The 23,591-nt window shown below is 47.0% G+C and overlaps 1 protein-coding gene across 3 annotated transcripts in view; it reads right to left on the bottom strand.

Moving 5' to 3' along the window:
* OTUB2 (OTU deubiquitinase, ubiquitin aldehyde binding 2) overlaps positions 1-23,591 on the bottom strand; it is a 125,557-nt gene that overhangs the window by 40,800 nt on the left and 61,166 nt on the right. For 2 of the 3 annotated variants that reach the window (XM_063947585.1, XM_063947586.1), the window contains exon 7: positions 346-441. In XM_063947585.1, the coding sequence (XP_063803655.1) occupies positions 346-441 (96 nt within the window). Of the gene's footprint in view, positions 1-345; positions 442-5,341; positions 5,456-23,591 lie in introns of those variants that run through there. The other variant, XM_063947588.1, reaches the window with a different exon arrangement.

Raw genomic sequence — 23,591 nt, 5'->3', positions numbered from 1 at the left:
AAGCACCCTACTCCCCCCACCAGAACTCAATAGGTAATAAAGTGAACAAAAAGGACCAAAAGGGGATGGAGGGAATAAGAATCACTATTAGCAATACTCCCAGTTTTCAGAAGGCAAAATGGGACCAGCCGTTCTGAAAAATGGCCAAGATATCACCAGAACTATGGTTTATATTGCCTTCATTTGGAAATTAGGGAAGAATTAGCCATACCTCAACTCTGTCCAATCAGCAATTTTATCATGTGATAAGGGTTCTTAAAGCACAGATTTTAGCAAAAGCAAATAAATGTGAGGATTACAGAAACTATTAATCTGGAAGTCAGCACATTGTCTAAAAACATTTACCTTCAGCTTCCGCTGATACAGGGGCTCCCCAGCATATTCTTCTATGAATGATTCTATGTCACACTTTTCTGATACCAAATCGCAAGAACTCTCAGTCTGAGAATCAAATAGAATCAGGTTACGAAGTATGTCAGTAGGGTCAAGTCAGAATTGTACCTTTTCTAGGTATGACCGTAATAAGGCATCGGTTATCGTGTACCCAGCTTTAGTTACAAACGTAAGATTAAGGAGGGTATTTATCAAACCTTTGAGAGAGATAACATTGTGAGAAAGTACCAACCAATTAGCTACAAACTGTCATTTTTCAAACCCAGGGGCCGATGTACTAAGCCCTGTAGAGATTAAAAAAGTGGAGAGAGATAAAGTACCAACCAATCAGCTCCTAACTGTTATTTTTCAAACGCAGCCTGTAACATGGTAGTTAGTAGCTGATTGGCTGGTACTTTATCTCTCTTTACTTTACAACTCTCCAAGGCTTAATACATCCCCCCTCCTCACACCAGTAAAATGTAAGGTAGAATCTGACTGGCTAGTATTTCATCTCTCACAATTGTATCTATCTCTGAACTTTGGTATATACCCCCTAAAAGACAATAAGAGCACTTATCTGATGTCCAAATGAGACAACCACAGGACAGGAAACGTCCACTCAGCGCATTTTGGCGTATGTGACATACACACACACACATTCATTTGCTCCAATGTTCTCCTGTATACAAGTAGAAAGATGCTTAGAGCAGTGCTGCTCAAACTCAGTCCTCAAGACACACCAACAATCCAGATTTTCAGGATATCCTTGAGCACAGATGGTTAAATCAAAATGACTGATGTACTAATTAAGCCACCTGTGCTCAAGCATTGATACGCTTGCAACATGGACAGTTACACAAAGGTGGGGGTTTTAATAAGCATGTGGTAAATATAAGATTTATATTTTCCTAGGGCCCAGGGCAGCGGTAACTGTTAAACAGTCTTGATGACAGCTTCCAGCTCTCTTCTAGAAATCAGTTAGGACTTCTGCTCTTTGCCTCTAGAAGGAGAGGACTGGTCACCACACACTATTATCACTAGTACCACCCAGTGGGCTCTCACAGCCGTGCACACTGACAGAAGAGACAAATGGCCTAATTCAGACCTGATCGTAGCCCTGCAAAATTTTGCAGGGCTACGATCAGGCACACTGACATGTGGAGGGACACCCAGCACAGGGCTAGTCCGCCCCGCATGTCAGGCCCCCCCCCCCCCCCGTAGAAGTACAAAAGCATCGCACAGCGCATGTGCACTTCTGACCTGATCGCTGCGATGAACGGCAGCGTGCGATCAGGTCAGAATGACCCCCAAAGTGCCTGTGCTGTACGGAGTGCAAATAGCATAAATTACATACTTTAAGGGGGGTTTCCAGTTGAGTGTGAGGTTTTGACTGCAATAAAACCTTGCGGATCTCTGTGGGTATGTGCGCTCACGATACCAGAGGTATCCAAAAAAAAAAAATGCATGCAGTGTTTTCTGCTTAAAAAATCTTGCTGTGTGAGAATTAAAAAAAAAAAAAAAAAAAAGTATTATACTTACCAGTCCCGTGTTCTCCACGGCTCCCGGTGAGCTCACCTCAATTTTTCTACTGGGGAGGGGGCTGCTAGAAAATGTAGTTCTTCCTGCTGCTGCCTCTGTACATACAAGGGGAAGGAGGGGGAAGGGGGGGGGGGTTTCTCACTCATGCACACACTCATATATACTTACACATACACGTATTAATCACACACCCTGCTGCAGACTACTGAATCCAGACAGGTTGGAGTAAGCAGACACTGTTTCGGAAGGTGAGCAATTCATGACTAATTAAGCTAATTGGAAACTTCCAATTGCTAAATTAGTCATTTGGAGTGGGGTGGGGGTGCCACAGGAAGTCCTGCTGAATTTTCCTAAAAATAATGATTTCATAGATATCGCCTGGTCTCATTTTTCCTGCAATTGAATAGGAAAAACCCAGCGGCTGCCAGAAAAAAAATCACGCGCACAGTTGAATATGTCCCTAAAGCTGGGTACACACTGATAGATAGGTCTGTAGATCAACTGATCTGCAGATATATCTATAGCCAGACCAGGCAATGTTTGTGCATCCGTCGAGACTGTCGTGATGAACTGAGTAGTCATTAATATGCGCCCGCCCAGTTGAGCCGTCAATCACCGCTAGTTGCTGTAGCGTGTGTACGTGACCGCTCGTACGCACACAACAATGCACCAATAAATCTGTAGATATATTGGTCATCATGTGTGCTGCAGGGCCAAAGCGATATGTCTGTGAACAGCGGTGTTCACAGACATATTGTTGGTACACACTGGCCGACGTGCCAGCGATAGATCGGCTGCTCAATAGAAGGGCCAATATATCGGCCAGTGTGTACCCAGTATAAGATGTGTTTATTTTGGAAATCCCCTGTGCAAAGAGCTTCCGATTACATTCTAAGGAATAGTATAATCAGACTGAGCCCTACTAGTATTAGGTCGACATTTAATAAGGTGACCCCATATGGTCGACATGCAACATATGAACATGATTAAAAGGACGACACAAGTTGATGGGTTTTTTTGGGTTGTCATTGCTATCAGTGCCGTCACTAGACATTTTAGCGCTGTGTGCAAGAAACAGCATTGAACCCCCCCCTCACCATATATAAGATAGGGCCAATGCGCGCGCCAAAAAATATAGGGGCGTGGCTTCATGGGGAAGGGGCGTGACCACAGGGCTCCCTTTTACACATTACGGCAGCAGTTTTTTACACATGGGTGGGTGTGTGAGCCCCTATTTAAATATTACAGCAGGGGGAGGGGTGTGTGTGTGTGACTGTGTGTGTCTGTCTCTCACCTGGGGGGGGCATACAGGGCTTCCACTGCCGCCTGGCGTTCCCTCTCCCATGCACAGGCAGCGGCGGGTCTCACTGATAGAATAACGGGATGCGGGGGTGGGGGCGGTCTGCTGCCACATAGCGCCTGCACCACCGCTCCTCGTCCCTTCCAGAGGCAGCAGCTGGAGAGAGGCAGTGGGGGCCATCCGGCGACTCACAGACACTCATTTCTGAGACCTGCCGCCTGTGGTAGCGCTCCCACTACATTGCATAGGCGGCGGGTCTCAGTGATGGATAACGGGAGGGGGGATGTGCGGCATCACTCCCCGTCCCTTGCATAGCGGCATCAGTGGCGCTTTCAGTACTACTGAGTACTGACTCACTGGACATGATGGTTGTACGGGAAGGGGGGGGGGGGGGGGTTGGTTGCTGCCAGATGGTGCGCCCTCGGTGCATTTGTGCTGTGGGCAAGGCACCATCGGTACACACCTAGTTACAGCCCTGACTGCTATGTTACCCAAATGAGTGTACCGCTTTGCTCACTACACTTCAGGCAAGGTGCTTCGCTTCACTACCGCCCCGCTCAGCGCAGGGTGCTATTCCCAATCGCAGTCTACAGAGATAGTAAATGATGAAAAGTTGAAAAAACATCATTTTAAAAATCCCAAAAAACTTGTGTCAACTATATGTGTGTCGACTATTTGAACCCGACGACCTTCTGTACCTGTCGACCTTAAGCAGTGTCAACCTTTTATCATACCTCCCAACATGACCCTCTCCAGGAGGGACAAAATGCTCTGTTTCTGGACTTTTCTCTTAATTGAAGATTGCCGGCACCTGTTTTGAACAAGTTAATGGATAAGAAAGGTGTGTCACCACAGGTGAGGACAATCATCCATTAAGAGAGAAGTCCAGAAGCAGAGCATTCTGTCCCTCCTGGAGAGGGTCATGTTGGGAGGTATGCTTTTATATGTCAACCTTTGAACCGGTCGGCCTAATGCATGTCAACCATATGGGGTTGACCTATTATCTGGATCCAATGTAAAAGTCTCCCACATACAGAGCTCTGGCATTTTGTACTAGCCACATCGTTTCACGTTCATTCACTTTCTGGATTGTAAAGTCTCTGCAATAACATGTAAACTGCTCCATAATGACAATCAGAGCCAGCCTTAGCTATAGGCAGGCTAGGCATTTGCCTAGGGCATTCAAGCATGTCTAGGGGCATCCAAGCATGTCCCTGCAGTATCTCATGCTGGAAGGGATAGTCTGCAAACTAACTGTTACTTTCCAAATGTATTCAATCAGTACTTGTATACACTGCTGTTTACATTTATCAAATAGAATGCACACTCCCTTGAACTCCCTCCGACATGCTTGAATGCCCCTGACTTGTGAGACCTTAGACAGCAGAAGCCAAGTAACTGCAATTCCTGGACCTGTGACACTTTCACTGACTATATAAGGTTATTACTGGATGGCTCCTTATGATACCACATGTGTATTGTGGAAGACTGCTTCACAGAAACCTGACATCACCTATACTTCTTGTGCACATGGGAGAGGGGGACCCTGCTATCCTGTGTCCCTTATCCCTGTGCAAACCTCAGGTGTCTGCAGGGATATAACATGGGCAGTGTTCTCCCCACACTTTATTTCTCAGTCAGTCCATGCCGTAAAATTCCCCTGCCATCCAGTACTGTAACATAGTCAGAGAGTTGCGTTGCGTTATTTACTAATGTGGGGCATATGTGTAAGGTGAATTGCTGTTGTGGAAATATGTATATTATGGGCATTACTAATGTGGTTCATATGTGTAAGGTGCATTACTATCTGGAATTATGTGTATTATGGGCATTATGCAGGGTTGAACTAGCCCACAGGGGCACAGGGCAAACCCCTGGTGGGCCCCACTGCCTGAGTGTTGCTGGGTCAGATGCAGAACTAGCGGCGATGCTAGGGGGCACCAGCCAAAATTTTGCCTAGGGCATCAAATTGGCTAGGGTCGGCTCTGATGACAATGAGCTGCAGAGCAGTTTCCACTATAACTGTGCACCAATACATGATAATACCACCAGCCTGCATACAGAACATCACACATGTAACACTACATACTGTAACCCACCCTGCTGCTATAAACACTGAGTACTGACCATAGCTGCTGCTACACACCGTCTTGTTCCTGCAAAACCAGCAGCACCGCCTACACTAGCCCCACCCCTCAGATATACCACATCCACTTCTCTCTGCATTACACCACAACAGGGGCGGAGTCCTGCACAGAACAACAGACCAAAGTGCATTTCTAGAGTCAGCAGTCACAGTGTCCAGTCTAGATATAGCAGCAATAGAACATGCACAAGTGACAAATAAACTCACAAATGTCCTAATTAGAAAAGTAATTTGTGACTGGAATAATCTGCAAAACAGAATTTGACTGAGAAGATGGCCTTTATCGGCGTATTCAGTTACTCCCCATGGATATTTACAGGAGGCAGCGCAATTCTATTAGCGAGAGTGAATGCCCGATGGTGTAGACCACAGGTTCTCAAACTCGGTCCTCAGGACCCCACACGGTGCATGTTTTGCAGGTCTCCTCACAGAATCACAAAATAAATAATTAGCTCCACCTGTGGTCCTTTTAAAATGTGTCAGTGAGTAATTAATACACCTGTGCACCTGCTGGGTTACCTGCAAAACGTGCACTGTGTGGGGTCCTAAAGACCGAGTTTGAGGACCTGTGGTGTAGACTGTACAGGAGCTGCCAGCAAATGTCTGGGAGAAAGGGGCACAATCAGGTTTCCCTGGAATCAGTGAGTTTCTACGCAGTAATTCCTGATTTTAGGCACAGGGAAAAGGCAATTTAATTAAATAGCTTTTCCCTGCACCATGGGGTAATTACCAGACAATGTATCAGTGATGCATCATGCAGCAAATCAGTGTCCGCCATTGTTGTGCTAGATAAAGCAGGAGGACACAGCATGGTGCTGCCATGGTAAACCAGGTGGCGATGAGATAAGGGTGGCAGCTGGAGATGGAGCCATGAGGTGGCAGCCTTCCTGCACAGGTAACGGCGCCCTGCTCATTGTACTTCTCTTTATAGCAAGGGCAGATCCAGAGGTGGGGCAATCAGTGCATTTGACCCAACCTGTAACTTCTCTGCCAACACTGCCAGCGAGAAGCGTTACAGGAGCTGCCCCGGTGCAGAGCACTTGCCACCACACATAGAGCCCCATTTATTAACGAGGAATAATACCAGCGCCATATTTTCTTTGGTATCACTGTGATACAAATGAATGCAGCAGGTATTCAGCATTACTTACCTCCCGGCCAGGTCCAGCGCTCGCTGTCAGCTATGGGCTGCTGAGCCATGTGCATGTGTGACTTCCACTCTGCGCATGTGCACGACTCCTTCACTTGGTGGGGAACCAGACGGGTCAAGCTGGAAAGGCAGTGCTGTGTCCCCATTGCCAGCAATCTCAATGATACATAAGGCCAATAGTATTTATTTGTTTAGTATTTTGGAGGGAAGGGGCATGGCCAAACTCCCCCCCTCCCCCCCCCCAATTTGGTTACATCCCCCAGTACACAGGCTCTCGAAGGCCCTGTCAGCAGCACAAGTTTAAATAATTAACACCAACTAAGGATCTTTTATAATGTGTCAGCCAGTAATACCTAAACCTGTGCACCTGGTAGTAGATCTGGAAAACATGCACTGCTATGGATCCCTCAGGACTAGAATTAGGAATCACATTCTAGCAAATTGATAAATTCATTGTTTTTTTCACTACAAAATGGTCCTACATCACTGTATATAGGCGACACGGGTCCATTATAAGGTATATCCAGTCTGGGAATGCGCCAATACGTAAACTGGCCATTAGACAAGTACTGGCAGCTCCCTGAGCATAACATGACAGACAGAGCCGGCCCTAACCAATATGATGCCCTAGGCAAGATTTTGGCTGGTGCCCCCTAGCACTGCCGCTAGTTCTGCAAGAGATGCCTGGCATGAGTCAGCTGGCAGCTCTGCTAACGTCGGGCGTCTTTTGTTCTGAAAATGCATCTTATTTGCATTACTATGTGGCTAGGATACACAAGCAGCTTCTGCTGATTAAAATGATATGCGGCATGCCTATATTCTGTGTGCGACTGCGGCTGCATATGAAATACTACATTACAGTGATTTCCAGGAATACACACAGAATATAGGCATGCCGCATATCATTTTAATCAGCAGAAGCTGCTGGTACCCCTAAGCATACCAAATGCCCTATGCATTTGCCTAGTTTGCCTATGCCTAAGGCCGGCTCTGATGACAGAGCTAATCAAGTGCCAGAGTTTGGAGGCAGATCTGCACAGAGACACATACAGGGGAATTCAACTGCTGGCGGGAAATGTAAAAAGCCGATAATCATCCCTTTCTGCAACCTGGATAAATCCCCCTTTTTACCCATGACAGCAACGAGTGATGTGTGTGCAGACGGCCTATAGCACACCTTATAGACCCACTAAGCCAGCGCACGACACATGACGTACTTCATGGGCTACGCACTGCCGACGTCAAATGTAGGAGGTTGTCATAATAATGTGACTCGACCGTGTATATCTTCCAGATGTTTCTTGAAGGTCAGGAAATTGCACCAAGCATATCAGTTTAATAGTAGTCTCAGAGCAGCATCCCGATGTAAACCGAGGTCTCAGATAGGTATGGTTAGTAATTGTGAGTAAAGGGATAACAGCAGCAGTCTGTGACACTCTACATCTGGAAAAGCATCCTCTCAGGTGTATGAGTCCCTCCGGTGTCTCCAGCCGGTGGTGCACAGTTGCACTGCCACAGAAACAAAGCTGTAAATTGCCCCAGGTGAAAGATAGATTGTAGCGAGCTGCCACTGTCAGGATAGTAAGGAACACAGGTGTGTTACTGACACATTTTCCCTCTAATTGCACTTTTCTAAATGTTCACATTTTGAGATTTTTGAGCTAAGATCTGTAACTTTATGAGATCATGGTTCTCATCCTACTCTATGAAATTGCTGTTCCAGGGTTTGTTTCTCTGGATCCACTAGTACCCTTACACACCGCACAAATAACCCTGTATCGACCGGGTATATTGCCGGTCCACACGGGCCACTGTGCGGTGTGAAAAGGTCAGTCCCGAATTCCCGAAGGGTTATTCCCGGGCTATTACCGAGTCAGGTGCAGTGTGAACGGGTTTCCCAGGTCGATGCGACCCGATACCCGTTCACAGTATAGGGAGAGGCGGCGCAGAGATCTAATCTCCTAGTGCTTCCCCCCAATGATGCCGCTGTCCCTGCCTCCAATGGCAACCCGACTCGGCCGGGTCGGGAAGTCAGTTCTCAGGGTCCAATGCCGGGTCACACCCGGGAAGGACCGGTTTTCAATTCCCAGGTGCGACCCGGCCTTAGCGATCTGAAAGCGGTACTACTCTACTTGTGTCATCAGTTGCAGAACCATAAGGCTCAGGCCTAGGTCCTCTGCTCTCGCTTGGAAAAGTAATAAACTCATCTGGATTTCAGTATCATCTCTATATGAAGGATACCCACATTTACCTACGCTCTCCTGATCTCTGACCATCTGTGATACTGTGAAGGTCTTTCTGCCGTTACTTCTTGTCGGGTCACCACCTCAATCTTAATCTTTCAAAGAAGAAGCCAATAATTTTCCCACCAATCAGCAGGTTACCTTCCTGACATCTCTATCGCTGACGACACAAGAAGTTCTAATATTGTTACCTACGAAGGTATTCCTTAAAAACACATAAATAAGGAGCAAGATATATCCAATTATGGGGTGTTATAGTCAGGGACGGATTGGGATGGAAAACCAGCCTGGGAAATTTATGGAGGCAGCCCTAATGGGGGTGTGGTCTGTTGAGGGGGCAGGATCACTCCTTATAGGACCTAATTGTACGCAATTGTGGCCTTCCTAGCATCTTTTGCTGCAGACCAGGGACGAATTGGGAACTAAAGTTATCTTGCAAAAATTTGTAGAAGTGGCCCGATATGGGCAGCACAAGAGGTAGAACATACCGTCTAGCCATGGCAGCATCAATGGATGACAGTTGCTGTTCTGCATAAATGGAATAACAGAATGAATGGGGACAATGCAGTGTACTGAGTGCGGTGATCATGTGGGGGGTGGAGCCACATGAAAATACGTAAAACAGGCCCAGGGACACGTCGGCCTACCAGGAATCTTCCTGGTGAGCTCTATGGCCAATCCGCCCCTGGTTATAGTGACTGAGAGCAAACTTAATATACTGAGAGCAATGAATTAATACAAACAGTACGTGTAGGACCAAAACACCTACACTGTATTCTTTTATCAAACCTACTGCCTACACTTGAGAAGGAACCAGTATTAATGGCCTTCTAGACAACATGCAGTACTACAGAAATCCACCAGAGGGCACAATGACATCACTGGTAAAATAGTTCAAACTTTTCAGAGCCAAGATTACTTTCTGATGAGAGTAGTTTCTGAAAACTTATTCTGGTACAAACAGACCTGAATAATCTCTATGATCTATTCAGATTCTAAAATTATTAATGGTCTATAGATTTCTCAATATACCGCAATGAAGATTTTTGGAGGAATGTTAATAGCCTTAGGCTATGTCACGATTTTCACCGGACAGCAAAAAGCTATCTGTTGTTTTTTTTTTGCAGTGTATTTTTTTAAATTATGTAGTGAAACACATGGGTGCTTTCAGATGGCGCAGTCGCCATGTTACAGCCAGAAATATCTAATATTTCAGATAACTGGCCTCAAAATCCTGCCAAAAAGAAACGAGTTTGCAGCTCATCGGAAATACATCAGTAAAGATTGCCAAATGAAAGAAATGACTGGTATTGGAAACATTGGTGGGACACTCAGCATGTGGTCCACCAACCATAGTGCCAAGCAGCCTTAGGGCAGCCAGCAAGGGTTTATTTTCCTAGGAAGATCGGGCTTCAAACTAAAAAATAAATAAATAATGTAATAGTGAATGTTATCACATGCGGCAAGAATCAGTGGTAGGCAGGGCAGTCGAGAGCCGGGCTGGGCCTAGGTACTTTAAGGGGTGTGGCCTAATCACAGGAGGTGTGGTCATGTACCCTTAGAAAAGAATTCTCAAAAAAATTGTATTTAAGCACCTCCATGGCCACACTGCAGCCCAGTACACAGCGGTGTGTGCTGAGCTGAGGAGAAGAGCTGCAGCTGCTACTGCCAGGTAAGAGGTAGGGGGCCTGGGACCCTATTGGACCCTCACTGGGCCCCTCTATTAGACCTAGGCCCGGCTTATTTGCACCCTCTCCCCCCCTCTCTCGGCACCACTGGTGGTAGGCAGTACAGGCAGCTGCCATAGACACAACATTGTTTGGGGGTGAAATCTAGGACTTAAAATAATCGGTGTGGATTACACCATGTTGTTGGCATGGAGGCCTGAATGGATGGGCGCAGTTTTGTATCAAACATAATTGCACTGAGACGGGGTGGGGAGAGAGGCAACTGCAGCAGTGTTCTCTGTCTCCATGTTAGACGTGCGCAGCGGGGGAAGGGGGGTGTATTGGTGAGAAAACACCCCCTTCCCCCAGGCAGACATTCCTGCCACCTTCTTATTTTTAAAGGAGGGGAGCTGGACACACCTCCCCGCATTGGCCACGCCCCCTCAAGTTACCTGGGCATGGCACAGCTGTCTGCGCCCCTGCAGCAATGCACTGTAGAAAATACACCATAGAACTTTGCAGTATAATGTAATATGCATAATATATAAGGGCATCATCTGGAACCTGATCCCTAGAGGAGGTGGGGGGCAGACAGTGGGGCCCACCGGGGGAAGGGCTGTGGGTCAGTCCAGTAGCAAGGCAACCCCCTGATGACAGTGCTCACTCTGCTTTTCACAGTACTCTTTTCTTTAGGTCTTTTGTGTTGTTTTATTGTAACCAGCACGAGACAATTACCATGCAGCAAAGAAAGGGACAGTTATGTCCACTAGCACAGAGAGGGGATATACCTGGGCTTGCTGGAGGGGCTCGGCTGGCCTTGGTCCAACCTTCTCCCCTTAATTAGTATACTTACCTTGATTGGCCAAGTGGTCCCATTTCCTCCACAGCACCATCTTCCCAGTGACAACTTTGGCAAGAAGGCAGCCGCACAGTGAAAGCAAAGGCTCTCTAGTGCACAAGCGCCATCTTCCCGAATATCACTTGGTAAATGTCTCCAGCTGAAGAGGAGGAACCCACTTCCCAGATCAGGAAAGGTAAGATGCCTCTCCCACGACGTCCACTCACTGTTCCTGATCTGAACGGTGTCATCCTGTGGAGCGCGCAGGTGCCGCTTTATGGACCAGCAATTCAGTTTTTTTTATGTATATTCTTCTTTGGGACATTGGCACACGGTTTAGGCTACATCCCCATGCAGTACTGAGGCCCAGCGCTGCTCACTACGGCCCTGTCTGTCCATAAGGTTTCAGTCCATTGGCATGACCCCTAATAGTCCCAATTTCAACGTCTCAGTCCCAGCTTCCGCAGCTGAAGAGGAGCGGGGCTTAATACTATAGGGACATGAAGACTCCATCTACAAATGTAACTTCAAAAGAAAACTTTACTTGTTTTTTTAAATCAATTCATTTAATTATTTTAGTAATCTAGTGTCCATATGAATCATTACCCCACACACACCCCACCCCAATAATTATAGATTCCTCAGTGGCAATAAATCCCCAGTGGCAAACCTCCCACCTCCTAGTGGTAACAGATACCCAGCCCACCGTTATCCATAGGTCCCCACTGTCCATATACAGAGACCTATACATTACTGCCGGGGCGGGATCGGCCGGAGGAAATCAGTTCTGCACAGGGACATCCTCCGGAAAAGCTAGGACACGCAACAGTAGGGCAAGATGCTCATCTGGCTGTGGCCATGCCATGTGCCCATGCCAGTAATGTGGTTAAACTTTAATACTACATATTACATACTTGGGCTCAGTGTGCTGAATCCAAAATGTTTGTTCAATACAGTATAGAGATGCCCCCACCCCTCCCCCCTCTCCCTGCCTCTATACATGAAATACGGGACTCCAGGAACATGCTATTTTGAATTAAAATAAATTAAACTTAGTATATTCCACCCAGGTACTGCGTTGTTTTCACAATGATTTCTCTTACTCAGCAGCGAAGGTCCGCCAGCCAATGAGAGACTCCAGAGATGGCGGAGATGTAGGTATAACTATATATGGGTGCAGGGCGTGCGGTTTGAGCTTCCCCCGGACACAGGAGCCAATGTGCACACCCTGCACCCATTATAGATATGCCATCGATTCCAACCTAAACTATTATTTTCAGTTTTCGGGTAACATTCGTGTTTGAAGCGATAGTTCTAAAATGTTTTTTTTTCCTTTTTTTTTTTTTATTAGAAGCTGGCATATAATTTCCAGCTGTCTCAAAAATGAGGATTACTCAGATGTCTCTTAATTATCACACTGTGAAATGAAATTGTCTTTTATGACATTTTATTTGATTTAAATAAAATACTATACAAACATAGGGTGGGATGTACTAAAGGTTTTTACAGCATTTCCATATGTACTAAGCCCTGGACGTTACCCTATAGAAGCCTAAGAGCATCCTTTCGCATCTTTGCCAAGATCACATCTCTCCCAGCACCCCCGCAAATCACTCTGCACATGCGCAGACGTACTCCCAGGTCATAAACCCGAAAGACCAGAGACTGGCAGTGTGGGCAAAGGACGGCTCTTATCAGGAGAGCTGTCCTTTGTGGTGCTAATCGCATATGTTAGTACATATGCGATTAGTATGAATGGAAGTGTGGCGGGATGTACCACCATTGGATAGTACATCCCGCCCCAAAATGTAAAATAAACGCTATTTATTTTCTTCTCTGAATGCTGGTAAAAGGAAATGCTTCTGATAGGCAACAAGCTGTCATTTATTCTGCTTTATTCCATACAGATGTGTCATCTTACATCCTTGTTGCAGTCACGCTAAACAGCCATTCAAGCCACGCCAAGATGTGGCAGTACTCGGTAGCGCTGAGCATCTTTTTTGCATGTTTTTTTCATGAAAAATAAGAATTTACTCACCGGTAATTCTATTTCTCGTAGTCCATAGTGGATGCTGGGAACTCCGTAAGGACCATGGGGAATAGCGGGCTCCGCAGGAAACTGGGCACTCTAAAAGAAAGATTAGGTACTATCTGGTGTGCACTGGCTCCTCCCTCTATGCCCCTCCTCCAGACCTCAGTTAGGGAAACTGTGCCCGGAAGAGCTGACACAATAAGGAAAGGATTTGGAATCCCGGGTAAGACTCATACCAGCCACACCAATCACACCGTACAACTCGTGATACTATACCCAGTTAACAGTATGAATAACAACTGAGCCTCACGAAAAGATGGCTCATAACAATAACCCTTTAGTTAGGCAATAACTATATACAAGCATTGCAGACAATCCGCACTTGGGATGGGCGCCCAGCATCCACTACGGACTACGAGAAATAGAATTACCGGTGAGTAAATTCTTATTTTCTCTGACGTCCTAGTGGATGCTGGGAACTCCGTAAGGACCATGGGGATTATACCAAAGCTCCCAAACGGGCGGGAGAGTGCGGATGACTCTGCAGCACCGAATGAGCAAACTCAAGGTCCTCCTCAGCCAGGGTATCAAACTTGTAGAATTTTGCAAATGTGTTTGAACCCGACCAAGTAGCAGCTCGGCAAAGCTGTATAGCCGAGACCCCTCGGGCAGCCGCCCAAGAAGAGCCCACCTTCCTCGTGGAATGGGCTTTTACTGATTTAGGATGCGGCAGTCCAGCCGCAGAAAGTGCAAGTTGAATCGTGCTATAGATCCAGCGAGCAATAGTCTGCTTTGAAGCAGGACCACCCAGCTTGTTGGGTGCATACAGGATAAATAGCGAGTCAGTTTTCCTGACTCTAGCCATCCTGGAAACATAAATTTTCAGGGCCCTGACTACGTCCAGCAACTTGGAATCCTCCAAGTCCTGAGTAGCCGCAGGCACCACAATAGGTTGGTTCAAATGAAACGCTGATACCACCTTAGGAAGAAATTGGGAACGAGTCCTCAATTCCGCCCTATCCATATGAAAAATCAGATAAGGGCTTTTACATGACAAAGCCGCCAATTCTGATACACGCCTGGCCGAAGCCAAGGCCAACAGCATGACCACTTTCCGCGTGAGATATTTTTGCTCTACGGTTTTAAGTGGCTCAACCAATGCGACTTTAGGAAATCCAACACCACGTTGAGATCCCAAGGTGCCACTGGAGGCACAAAAGGGGGCTGAATATGCAGCACTCCTTTAACAAAAGTCTGAACTTCAGGCAGTGAAGCCAGTTCGTTTTTGGAAGAAAATCGACAGAGCCAAAATCTGGACCTTAATGGAACCCAAGTTGAGGCCCATAGTCACCCCTGACTGTAGCAAGTGCAGAAATCGACCCAGCTGAAATTCCTCCGTTGGGGCCTTCCAGGCCTCACACCAAGCAACATATTTCCGCCATATGCGGTGATAATGTTTTGCGGTCACATCCTTCCTAGCTTTAATCAGCGTAGGAATGACTTCCTCCGGAATGCCCTTTTCCTTTAGGATCCGGTGTTCAACCGCCATGCCGTCAAACGCAGCCGCGGTAAGTCTTGGAACAGACAGGGCCCCTGCAGTAGCAGGTCCAGTCTGAGCGGAAGAGGCCAAGGGTCCTCTGAGATCATATCTTGAAGTCCTGGGTACCAAGCTCTTCTTGGCCAATCCGGAACAATGAGTATAGTTCTTACTCCTCTCCTTCTTATTATTCTCAGTACCTTGGGTATGAGAGGAAGAGGAGGGAACACATAAACCGACTGGTACACCCACGGTGTCACTAGAGCGTCCACAGCTATCGCCTGAGGGTCCCTTGACCTGGCGCAATATCTTTTTAGCTTTTTGTTGAGGCGGGACGCCATCATGTCCACCTGTGGCCGTTCCCAACGGTTCACAATCAACTGGAAGACCTCTGTATGAAGTCCCCACTCTCCCGGGTGGAGGTCGTGCCTGCTGAGGAAGTCTGCTTCCCAGTTGTCCACTCCCGGAATGAACACTGCTGACAGTGCTATCACGCGATTCTCCGCCATCAAAGAATCCTTGTGGCTTCTGCCATTGCCACCCTGCTTCTTGTGCCGCCCTGGCGGTTTACATGGGCGACCGCTGTGATGTTGTCTGACTGAATCAGAACCGGTTGGTTTTGAAGCAGGGGTTCTGCTTGACTCAGGGCGTTGTAAATGTCCCTTAGTTCCAGAATATTTATGTGTAGGGAAGTTTCCTGACTTGACCATTGTCCTTGGAAGTTTCTTCCCTGGGTGACTGCCCCCCAACCTCGGAGGCTTGCATCCGTGGTCACCAGGACCCAGTCCTGTATGCCAGCTGTTGCTGTGGATACGAGGTCCGAGAGACCATCCCCAAACAATTCCTCTCCCTTATAAGGCAGAATCTCCATGTGCCTTTTAGAATCAGCATCACCTGTCCACTGCCGGGTCCATAATACCCTCCTGGCAGAAATGGACATTGCATTAATTCTGGATGCCAACCGGCAAATATCCCTCTGTGCATCCCTCATATATAAGACGACGTCTTTGATATGCTCTATGGTTAGCAAAATAGTATCCCTGTCGAGGGTAACACTATTATCTGACAGGGTATCAGACCACGCTGCAGCAGCACTACACATCCATGCTGAGGCAATTGCAGGTCTCAGTATAGTACCTGAGTGTGTATATACAGACTTCAGGATTTCCTCCTGCTTTCTATCAGCAGGCTCCTTCAAGGTGGCCGTATCCTGAGACGGCAGTGCCACCTTTTTTGACAAACGTGTGAGCGCCTTATCCACCCTAGGGGATATCTCCCAACGTGACCTATCCTCTGGCGGGAAAGGGTACATCATCAGTAACTTTTTAGAAATTACCAGTTTCTTATCGGGGGAAACCCACGCTTCTTCACACACTTCATTCAATTCATCTGATGGGGGAACAAAACACTGGCTGCTTTTTCTCCCCAAACATAAAACCCCTTTTTAGTGGTACTTGGGTTAATGTCAGAAATGTGTAACACATTTTTCATTGCCGAAATCATGCAACGGATGCCCCTAGTGGATTGTGTATATGTCTCAACCTCGTCGACACTGGAGTCAGACTCCGTGTCGACATCTGTGTCTGCCATCTGAGGTAGCGGCCGTTTTTGAGCCCCTGATGGCCTTTGAGACGCCTGGGCAGGCGCGGGCTGAGAAGCCGGCTGTCCCATGGCTGTTACGTCATCCAGCCTTTTATGTAAGGAGTTGACACTGTCGGTTAATACCTTCCACATATCCACCCACTCTGGTGTCGGCCCCGCAGGGGGTGACATCACATTTATCGGCACCTGCTCCGCCTCCACATAAGCCTCCTCATCAAACAAGTCGACACAGCCGTACCGACACACCGCACACACACAGGGAATGCTCTGACTGAGGACAGGACCCCACAAAGTCCTTTGGGGAGACAGAGAGAGAGTATGCCAGCACACACCAGAGCGCTATTTAATCAGGGATTTACACTAATAGAAAGTGATTTTTCCCTATAGCTGCTTTTTAAATACAGGTTGCGCCTAAATTTAGTGCCCCCCCTCTCTTTTTAACCCTTTGAGCCTGGAAACTGCAGGGGAGAGCCTGGGGAGCTGTCTTCCAGCTGCACTGTGAAGAGAAAATGGCGCCAGTGTGCTGAGGGAGATAGCCACGCCCCTTTTTCAGCGGACTTCTCCCGCTCTTATAATTGTATTATGGCAGGGGATTTTTACACATATATAGCTTATTAGGCTATATTATGTGTTGTTTGCCAAAGTTAAGGTACCCCCCCCCCCCCAGCGCCCTGCACCCATCAGTGACCGGAGTATGTGGTGTGCATAGGGAGCAATGGCGCACAGCTGCAGTGCTGTGCGCTACCTTAATGAAGACCGAAGTCTTCAGCCGCCGATTTCCAGGACGTTCTTCTTGCTTCTGGCTCTGTAAGGGGGACGGCGGCGCGGCTCCGGGACCAGACGACCGAGGCTGGGCCTGTGTTCGATCCCTCTGGAGCTAATGGTGTCCAGTAGCCTAAGAAGCCCAAGCTAGCTGCAAGCAGGTAGGTTCGCTTCTTCTCCCCTTAGTCCCTCGTAGCAGTGAGTCTGTTGCCAGCAGATCTCACTGAAAATAAAAAACCTAACAAATACTTTATTTACTAGGAAGCTCAGGAGAGCCCCTAGTGTGCAACCAGCTCGGGCCGGGCACAGATTCTAACTGAGGTCTGGAGGAGGGGCATAGAGGGAGGAGCCAGTGCACACCAGATAGTACCTAATCTTTCTTTTAGAGTGCCCAGTCTCCTGCGGAGCCCGCTATTCCCCATGGTTCTTACGGCATTCCCAGCATCCACTAGGACGTCAGAGAAATATACGTTATGGTAAGAACTTACCGTTGATAACGGTATTTCTCCTAAGTCCACAGGATAACAATGGGATATGATAAAGCGACAGCGGATTTGCACCAATTGGTCAAAGCTTTTCCGGCCTCCCAGCATGCAACGGGCCCGTTCATATATCCCCGGCTCCTGGCTCAGGCAAATCAGTTGTTTTCCAAAGTTCAAGGCAGGAGCATCATAGATAGCCCTATTCAGGCGATAAGAACACACATGCACACCTTTCCGTACAAGGAGGAAGAGGTTAGTGAGTAAAAAGATCCTCAAATCAGGTGCGTCAGGGTGAGTTCCCTGTGGATCCTGTGGACTTAGGAGAAATACAGTTATCAACGGTAAGTTCTTACCATAACGTATATTTCTCCGTCAGGGTCCACAGGATAACAATGGGATTTCCCAAAGCAATTTAGTGGTGGGGACGCTCCTGATTGGACAGGAGAACTTTACGCCGAAATCAGCGTCATGAGAGGCAAAGGTATTCAAGGCATAATGTCTAATGAATGTGTTAATGGAAGACCATGTGGCCGCCTTACATATCTGTTTTGCTGAAGCACCACGTTGTGTTGCCCATGATGGACCTACCTTACGAGTAGAGTGATCAGAGACATTAGCCGGAACAGGGAGATCAGCTTGAGAATATGCTTCTGAAACTTTCATCAGAAGCCATCTTGCCAGCGTCTGCTTATCAGCAGGCTATCCTCTCTTGTGAAATCCGTAGAGAATGAAGAGAGAATCTGTCTTTCTGATGGCACTGGTACGATCCACTTAGATCCTTAATGTATGGACCACGTCCAGCGATGCATCTCCCGCAGAAAGGCCCGGTACCTGGAAAGCCGGGACTACAATTTCTTAATTATGATGGAATTTAGACACCACCTTCGGAAGATACCCAGATCTAGTTCTGAGAACTGCTTTATCTGGATAAAAAAAAAAAAAAAAATCAGAAAAGGGGAATGACATGATAATGCCCCTAAATCTGATACTCTTCTAGCTGACACCATAGCCAGTAGAAAGAGAACTTTAGCTGTCAACCATTTAAGATCCACTTTAAGTGGTTCAAACAGGGCAACTTGAAGGGCTTTCAGGACTAGACTTAAGGGGGTCATTCAGAGTTGATCGCTCGCTAACTACTTTTTGCAGCCGTGCAAACGCATAGTCGCCGCCCACTGGGGAGTGTATTTTCGCTTTGCAAGTCTGCGAACGCGTGTGCAGCAGAGCGGGATGAAAAAGTTTTTTGCAGTTTCTGAGTAGCTCTGGACTTACTCAGAGCTTGTGATCACGTCAGTCTTCTTGGTCCCAGAATTGACGTCAGACACCCGCCCTGCAAACTCTTGGACACGCCTGCGTTTTTCCAAACACTCCCTGAAAACGGTCAGTTGACACCCACAAACGCCCTCTTCCTGTCAATCTCCTTGCGATCGGCTGTGCGAATGGATTCTTTGTTAAATCCATCGCCCAGCAACGATCCGCTTTGTACCCGTACGACGCACGTGCGCATTGCGGGGCAGACGCATGCGCAGTATTAACCTGTTCACTGCGCTGAGAAAACGGCAGCGAGCGATCAACTCAGGATGACCCCCTAAGTCCCAAGGCACTGTAGGAGGAACAAAAGGAGGCTGAATGTGCATCATTCCCTGGAAAAAAGTATGCACATCCTGTAAATGGGCAATTTTCTTTTAGAACCATACAGTCAATGCAGACGCTTGCACTCTCAAGAAAGCCACCTTCAAACCTTTATCCATTCCTGCTTGAAGGAATGCTAAGACCCTGAAAACTCTGAAAGACTTAGGGTCCATTTTACGTTCATTGCACCAATGAATATAGGTTTGCCAAATTCGGTGATAAATGAGAGCTGAGGAAGGTTTCCTTGCTCTGAGCATAATTTGAATTACCAGTTGTGAGAATCCTCTTGACTTCAGGATAGAGGTTTCAAGGGCCACGCTGTCAGAGACAGTCGATCCAGATGCCTGTGATAACAAGGACCCTGCATCAGTAGATCTGGACGTTGAGGGAGCAGAAGTGGAACATCCATCGACATCCTCTGCAGATGTGTACGAATGCCTTCTGGGCCAAGCCGGAGCTATTAGTATCACAGCACCTTTTCCTTGCTTTATCTTTCTCACCACCCTGGGTAATACGGTGATTGGTGGAAACACGACTAAGCCAGATGAAAAAGTCCCATCTTACCGACAGGTCATCCACAAAGATCGCTCTGGGATCCTTTGTTCTTGATCCGTATGCGAGCACTTTGTTGTTCAGACAGGATGCCATGAGATCTATATCAGGCAACCCCCACTTGTCTACTAGAGTCTGGAAGACCTCAGTGTAGAGCCCATTCGATTGCCTGAGTGGCGTGTCGACTGAGAAAGTCTGCTTCCCAGTTTAGAACTCCCGGAACGAACACTGTAGACAAGGCTGGATGATGAAGTTCTGCCTACTTTAGTATGTGACTTACCTCCTGCATCGCTTTTCAGCTGCGAGGTCCTCCCTGATGGTTGAGGTACGCTACTGCCGTCGCATTGTCCGAGTGGATCTGGACTGGTTTTCCCCGAAGAATGTCCTTTGCCTGAATCAGTGCCATGTATATGGCCCGAAGTTCCAAAATATTTATTGGCAGGCAACTTTCTCCCTTGGTTCATTGTCCCTGAAAACACAACCTTCCTGACACTGCTCCCCAGCCCTGGAGACTGGCATCTGTCATCAGAATTTTCCAATCTGATATCCAAAAGGGTCTCCCCTTGTCCAGATGGGATGTCTGTAGCCACCAGGCTAATGACCTTCTTACTTCTAATGTAAGAAGCATAGTCTGTGTTTTTATCGTCATTCCATTCCATTTGGCAAGAATCAGACGCTGCAGAGGCCTCGAGTGGAATTGTGCATACTCCACCATGTCGAATGTTGACACCATCAAACCCATCACGCACATTGCTGCGTAAATAGATACCTTTTGACTGTGTAACAAGTCCTGAATCCTTGACTGAACCTTGGATATCTTGTTCAGAGGTAAAATTACTCTCTGAAGCCTTGAATCCAGTACAGCCCCCAAGTGAGTCATTCGCTGTGACGGAACCAGAGACCATTTTGCCCAATTTTTGAGCAACCCGTGGTTCTGCAGACACGTTATTGTCTGTTGCAGACGGCATAAGAGCAATTCCTGCGTCTGTGCCAGGAACTGAAAATGCTGTTGGAGGATAAACCGGAGATAGCACTGATGGGACAGTGCTATAGGAACATGTAGGTAAGCATCCTGTATATCCAGGGATACCATATAATCCCCTGGCTCCATGGCCAAAATGGTGGAACTGTGAAACCGAGGTACCCAAATGTATTTGTTTAGCAGTTTGAGATTGAGAATGTGCCGAAATTACCCATTTGGCTTCTGAACTAAAAACAGGTTGGAGTAAAAACCCTGTCCTCGTTGTGCAGGAAGAACTGGAATGACTACTCCTAACGGAAGCAATTTCTGGACTGCCTCTAACAAAGCCCTAGCCTTCGTCTCTACCCGAGACAGGCTGGTACAAAAAAAAAATTTGAGGAGGGTGCTTCTTGAAGGCAAATGCATAACCTAGAGATACCGCTTCCTGCACCCAGGCATCTGTTGTAGACTGCTGCCAGATCTGTACAAACTGAAAAAGTCGGCCCCCCACCCTGGGGTCCCCCAGGTGGAAGCCCGCACCATCAGGCTGATGGCTTTTTCTCTGTTTTCCCAACCGGTCCTCTGGTAGCCCAATGCTTTTTAGTCTTACTTGACTTGTTTTATTGGGGCTGCTTGCCATCACTTTTTCGTTTAGCTTTTCCTTGAGACCGAAAGGGCCGAAAAGCCGGAACTTTAGGTTTGAAATTGTATGTGGAAGGAAACTTGACCTTTTTGGAGTCTGCTTCTGACTCCAGAATATCTGTCAATTCTTTACCAAAAAGAATATCTCCAGAAAAGGGCAAAGATTCCAAAACCTTTTTAGAATCTGAATAAGCTTTCCACGTATGTAGCCAAACTACTCTGCAAGCAGCTATTGTTGAAGCTGATGCCCTGGAGGCAATAGTACCCATATCCAATGCTGCTTCTTCCAAGAACACTGCAGCCTGTTTTATATGTGCTACATGAGATTTTTGCTCTCTAGAAGCTATTGAAAAATCCCCCTCCAATGCATCAGCCCAGGCAGCCACTGCCTTTGCCATCCAAGCTGAAGCCATGGCTGGCCTTATGACTGCCCCAGACAGGAGGGAAAAAATGGTTTTTAGAAAACCATCCACTCTCCTATCCGTGACATCATTTAATGATGTTGAAGGGAAAGGTAATATAGATTTTCTCACTAATCGAATTACATGCGTATCTACTTTAGGAGCCACCTCTCCAATCCCCAGCTGGAAGAGGATAATTGGAATTCCATTTCTTAGGAATTCTAAGCTTCTTATTGGGCGTAGCACAAGCCTCTTCCATGATTTCCGTCAGCTGATCTTACCCTGGAAACTCCATCTTAACTATTTTGGGACGTATAAACACAGGTGCCTTGGTTTTTAACACAGGCTCTGCTGAATCCTCTAAGGACAGAATGGCTTTCATAGCTTTAATTAACTCAGCTATATCCACTGAGCTGAGACCTTCCTCTTCGTATGCCAAAGTAGAATTTATTGAGCTTTCATCTTCCGATGAATCCTCATCTGAATTATGTGTAGCCTGTGAGGGTGAAGATTTACTTACCACCGGCTTATCAGCTTGTTTCTTCTGAGAGGCTGCTGCTGGAAGTGATACACCATAGGTGTGGAGCTGCATGTAAGGGTTAATAGTGTAACCTTTCCCTGGTACAGGAGTTGGAGGAATTATCCATTCAGCTATACTGGATAAAGTCTGTGCAAACACAGCCCAAGGTGGATCCATCTGCACCTGAATCTGCCTTGTATTTTTCAGTAACCCCTGGTGAAAGCTAAAACAATTTGCACACAAACCATCCTGAACCAGATCCTGAGAAGATAACACAGCTTTGCAAGACAAACATGATATGAGTGTTGGTGTTGCTGTGAGTGTACCTTCCTCACCGTTGTCGCTCTTAGACATGATAAATAATCAACACTTCCACAGTGTACTACACAATTTGTGACTGTAATCACTTAAAGCTTCTTAAAGTGACATACAATCCAACCCTACCCATGCACCAGCATTGAGGATCGGAATAACAAAAACTGACAGAAATATAGTAAAGTTAGCAATCACACTAGCAGTCAGTCACATGTTATACATTAGTATAATAAGCAATATGAGCACATCATCAACTACATTTCAAGTATGTAGGAGAACATATTACTGCACCATGTTTAAACAGATCTAACGTATTCAGATGCATTGCGAAAGAAACAACAGTAAATGTATACAGACTCATATGCAATAGGCACTTATCTATCTATTCATACTCAAAAGGGTAGATAGAGACTTAGTGCTGTATTACGGGTACTCAGTAGAGTGGGATACAGGGAGACTCGCCTTGCTTCCAGGACCGATCAATATGTTAGCGAACGCTGAGTGGATCCAGACGCTACTAGTGTACACTGCTGCTCCATGAACCTATAGTGAACAAAGACGCTCAGTGAACACAGATGCACAGTCACACAGCCGCCTATGCTGCGACTGGGTCTCCTTCGTGTACAGCGTCTGAGATGGAAGCGGGAAACCGTTCATGGCAGGAGACTCTGAGGAAACTGGTCATGAACCTGGGGGAGGGGCGACCAGGAGAGCATCTGACTCCCCACTGCCAACATCAACCCTAGGGATACTCATACTATTCCTGGAGCCTCTGATCCCTAAGGCCTAGAGCTGGTGCACTCGGGGTGCCAGCCGCGTCAGCGACTGTTTGGTAGTCTCCTCCCAAAACAGAGCGGCTGTGTCCGTATTCCCCTACTAAGCGGAACTGATGCCTGCC

This window comes from Pseudophryne corroboree, chromosome 12 (assembly GCF_028390025.1).
Source record: "Pseudophryne corroboree isolate aPseCor3 chromosome 12, aPseCor3.hap2, whole genome shotgun sequence".
Taxonomy (NCBI): domain Eukaryota; kingdom Metazoa; phylum Chordata; class Amphibia; order Anura; family Myobatrachidae; genus Pseudophryne; species Pseudophryne corroboree.
The sequence above is the reverse complement of the archived record's forward strand: the minus strand, read 5'-3'. Positions and strand labels throughout refer to the sequence as shown.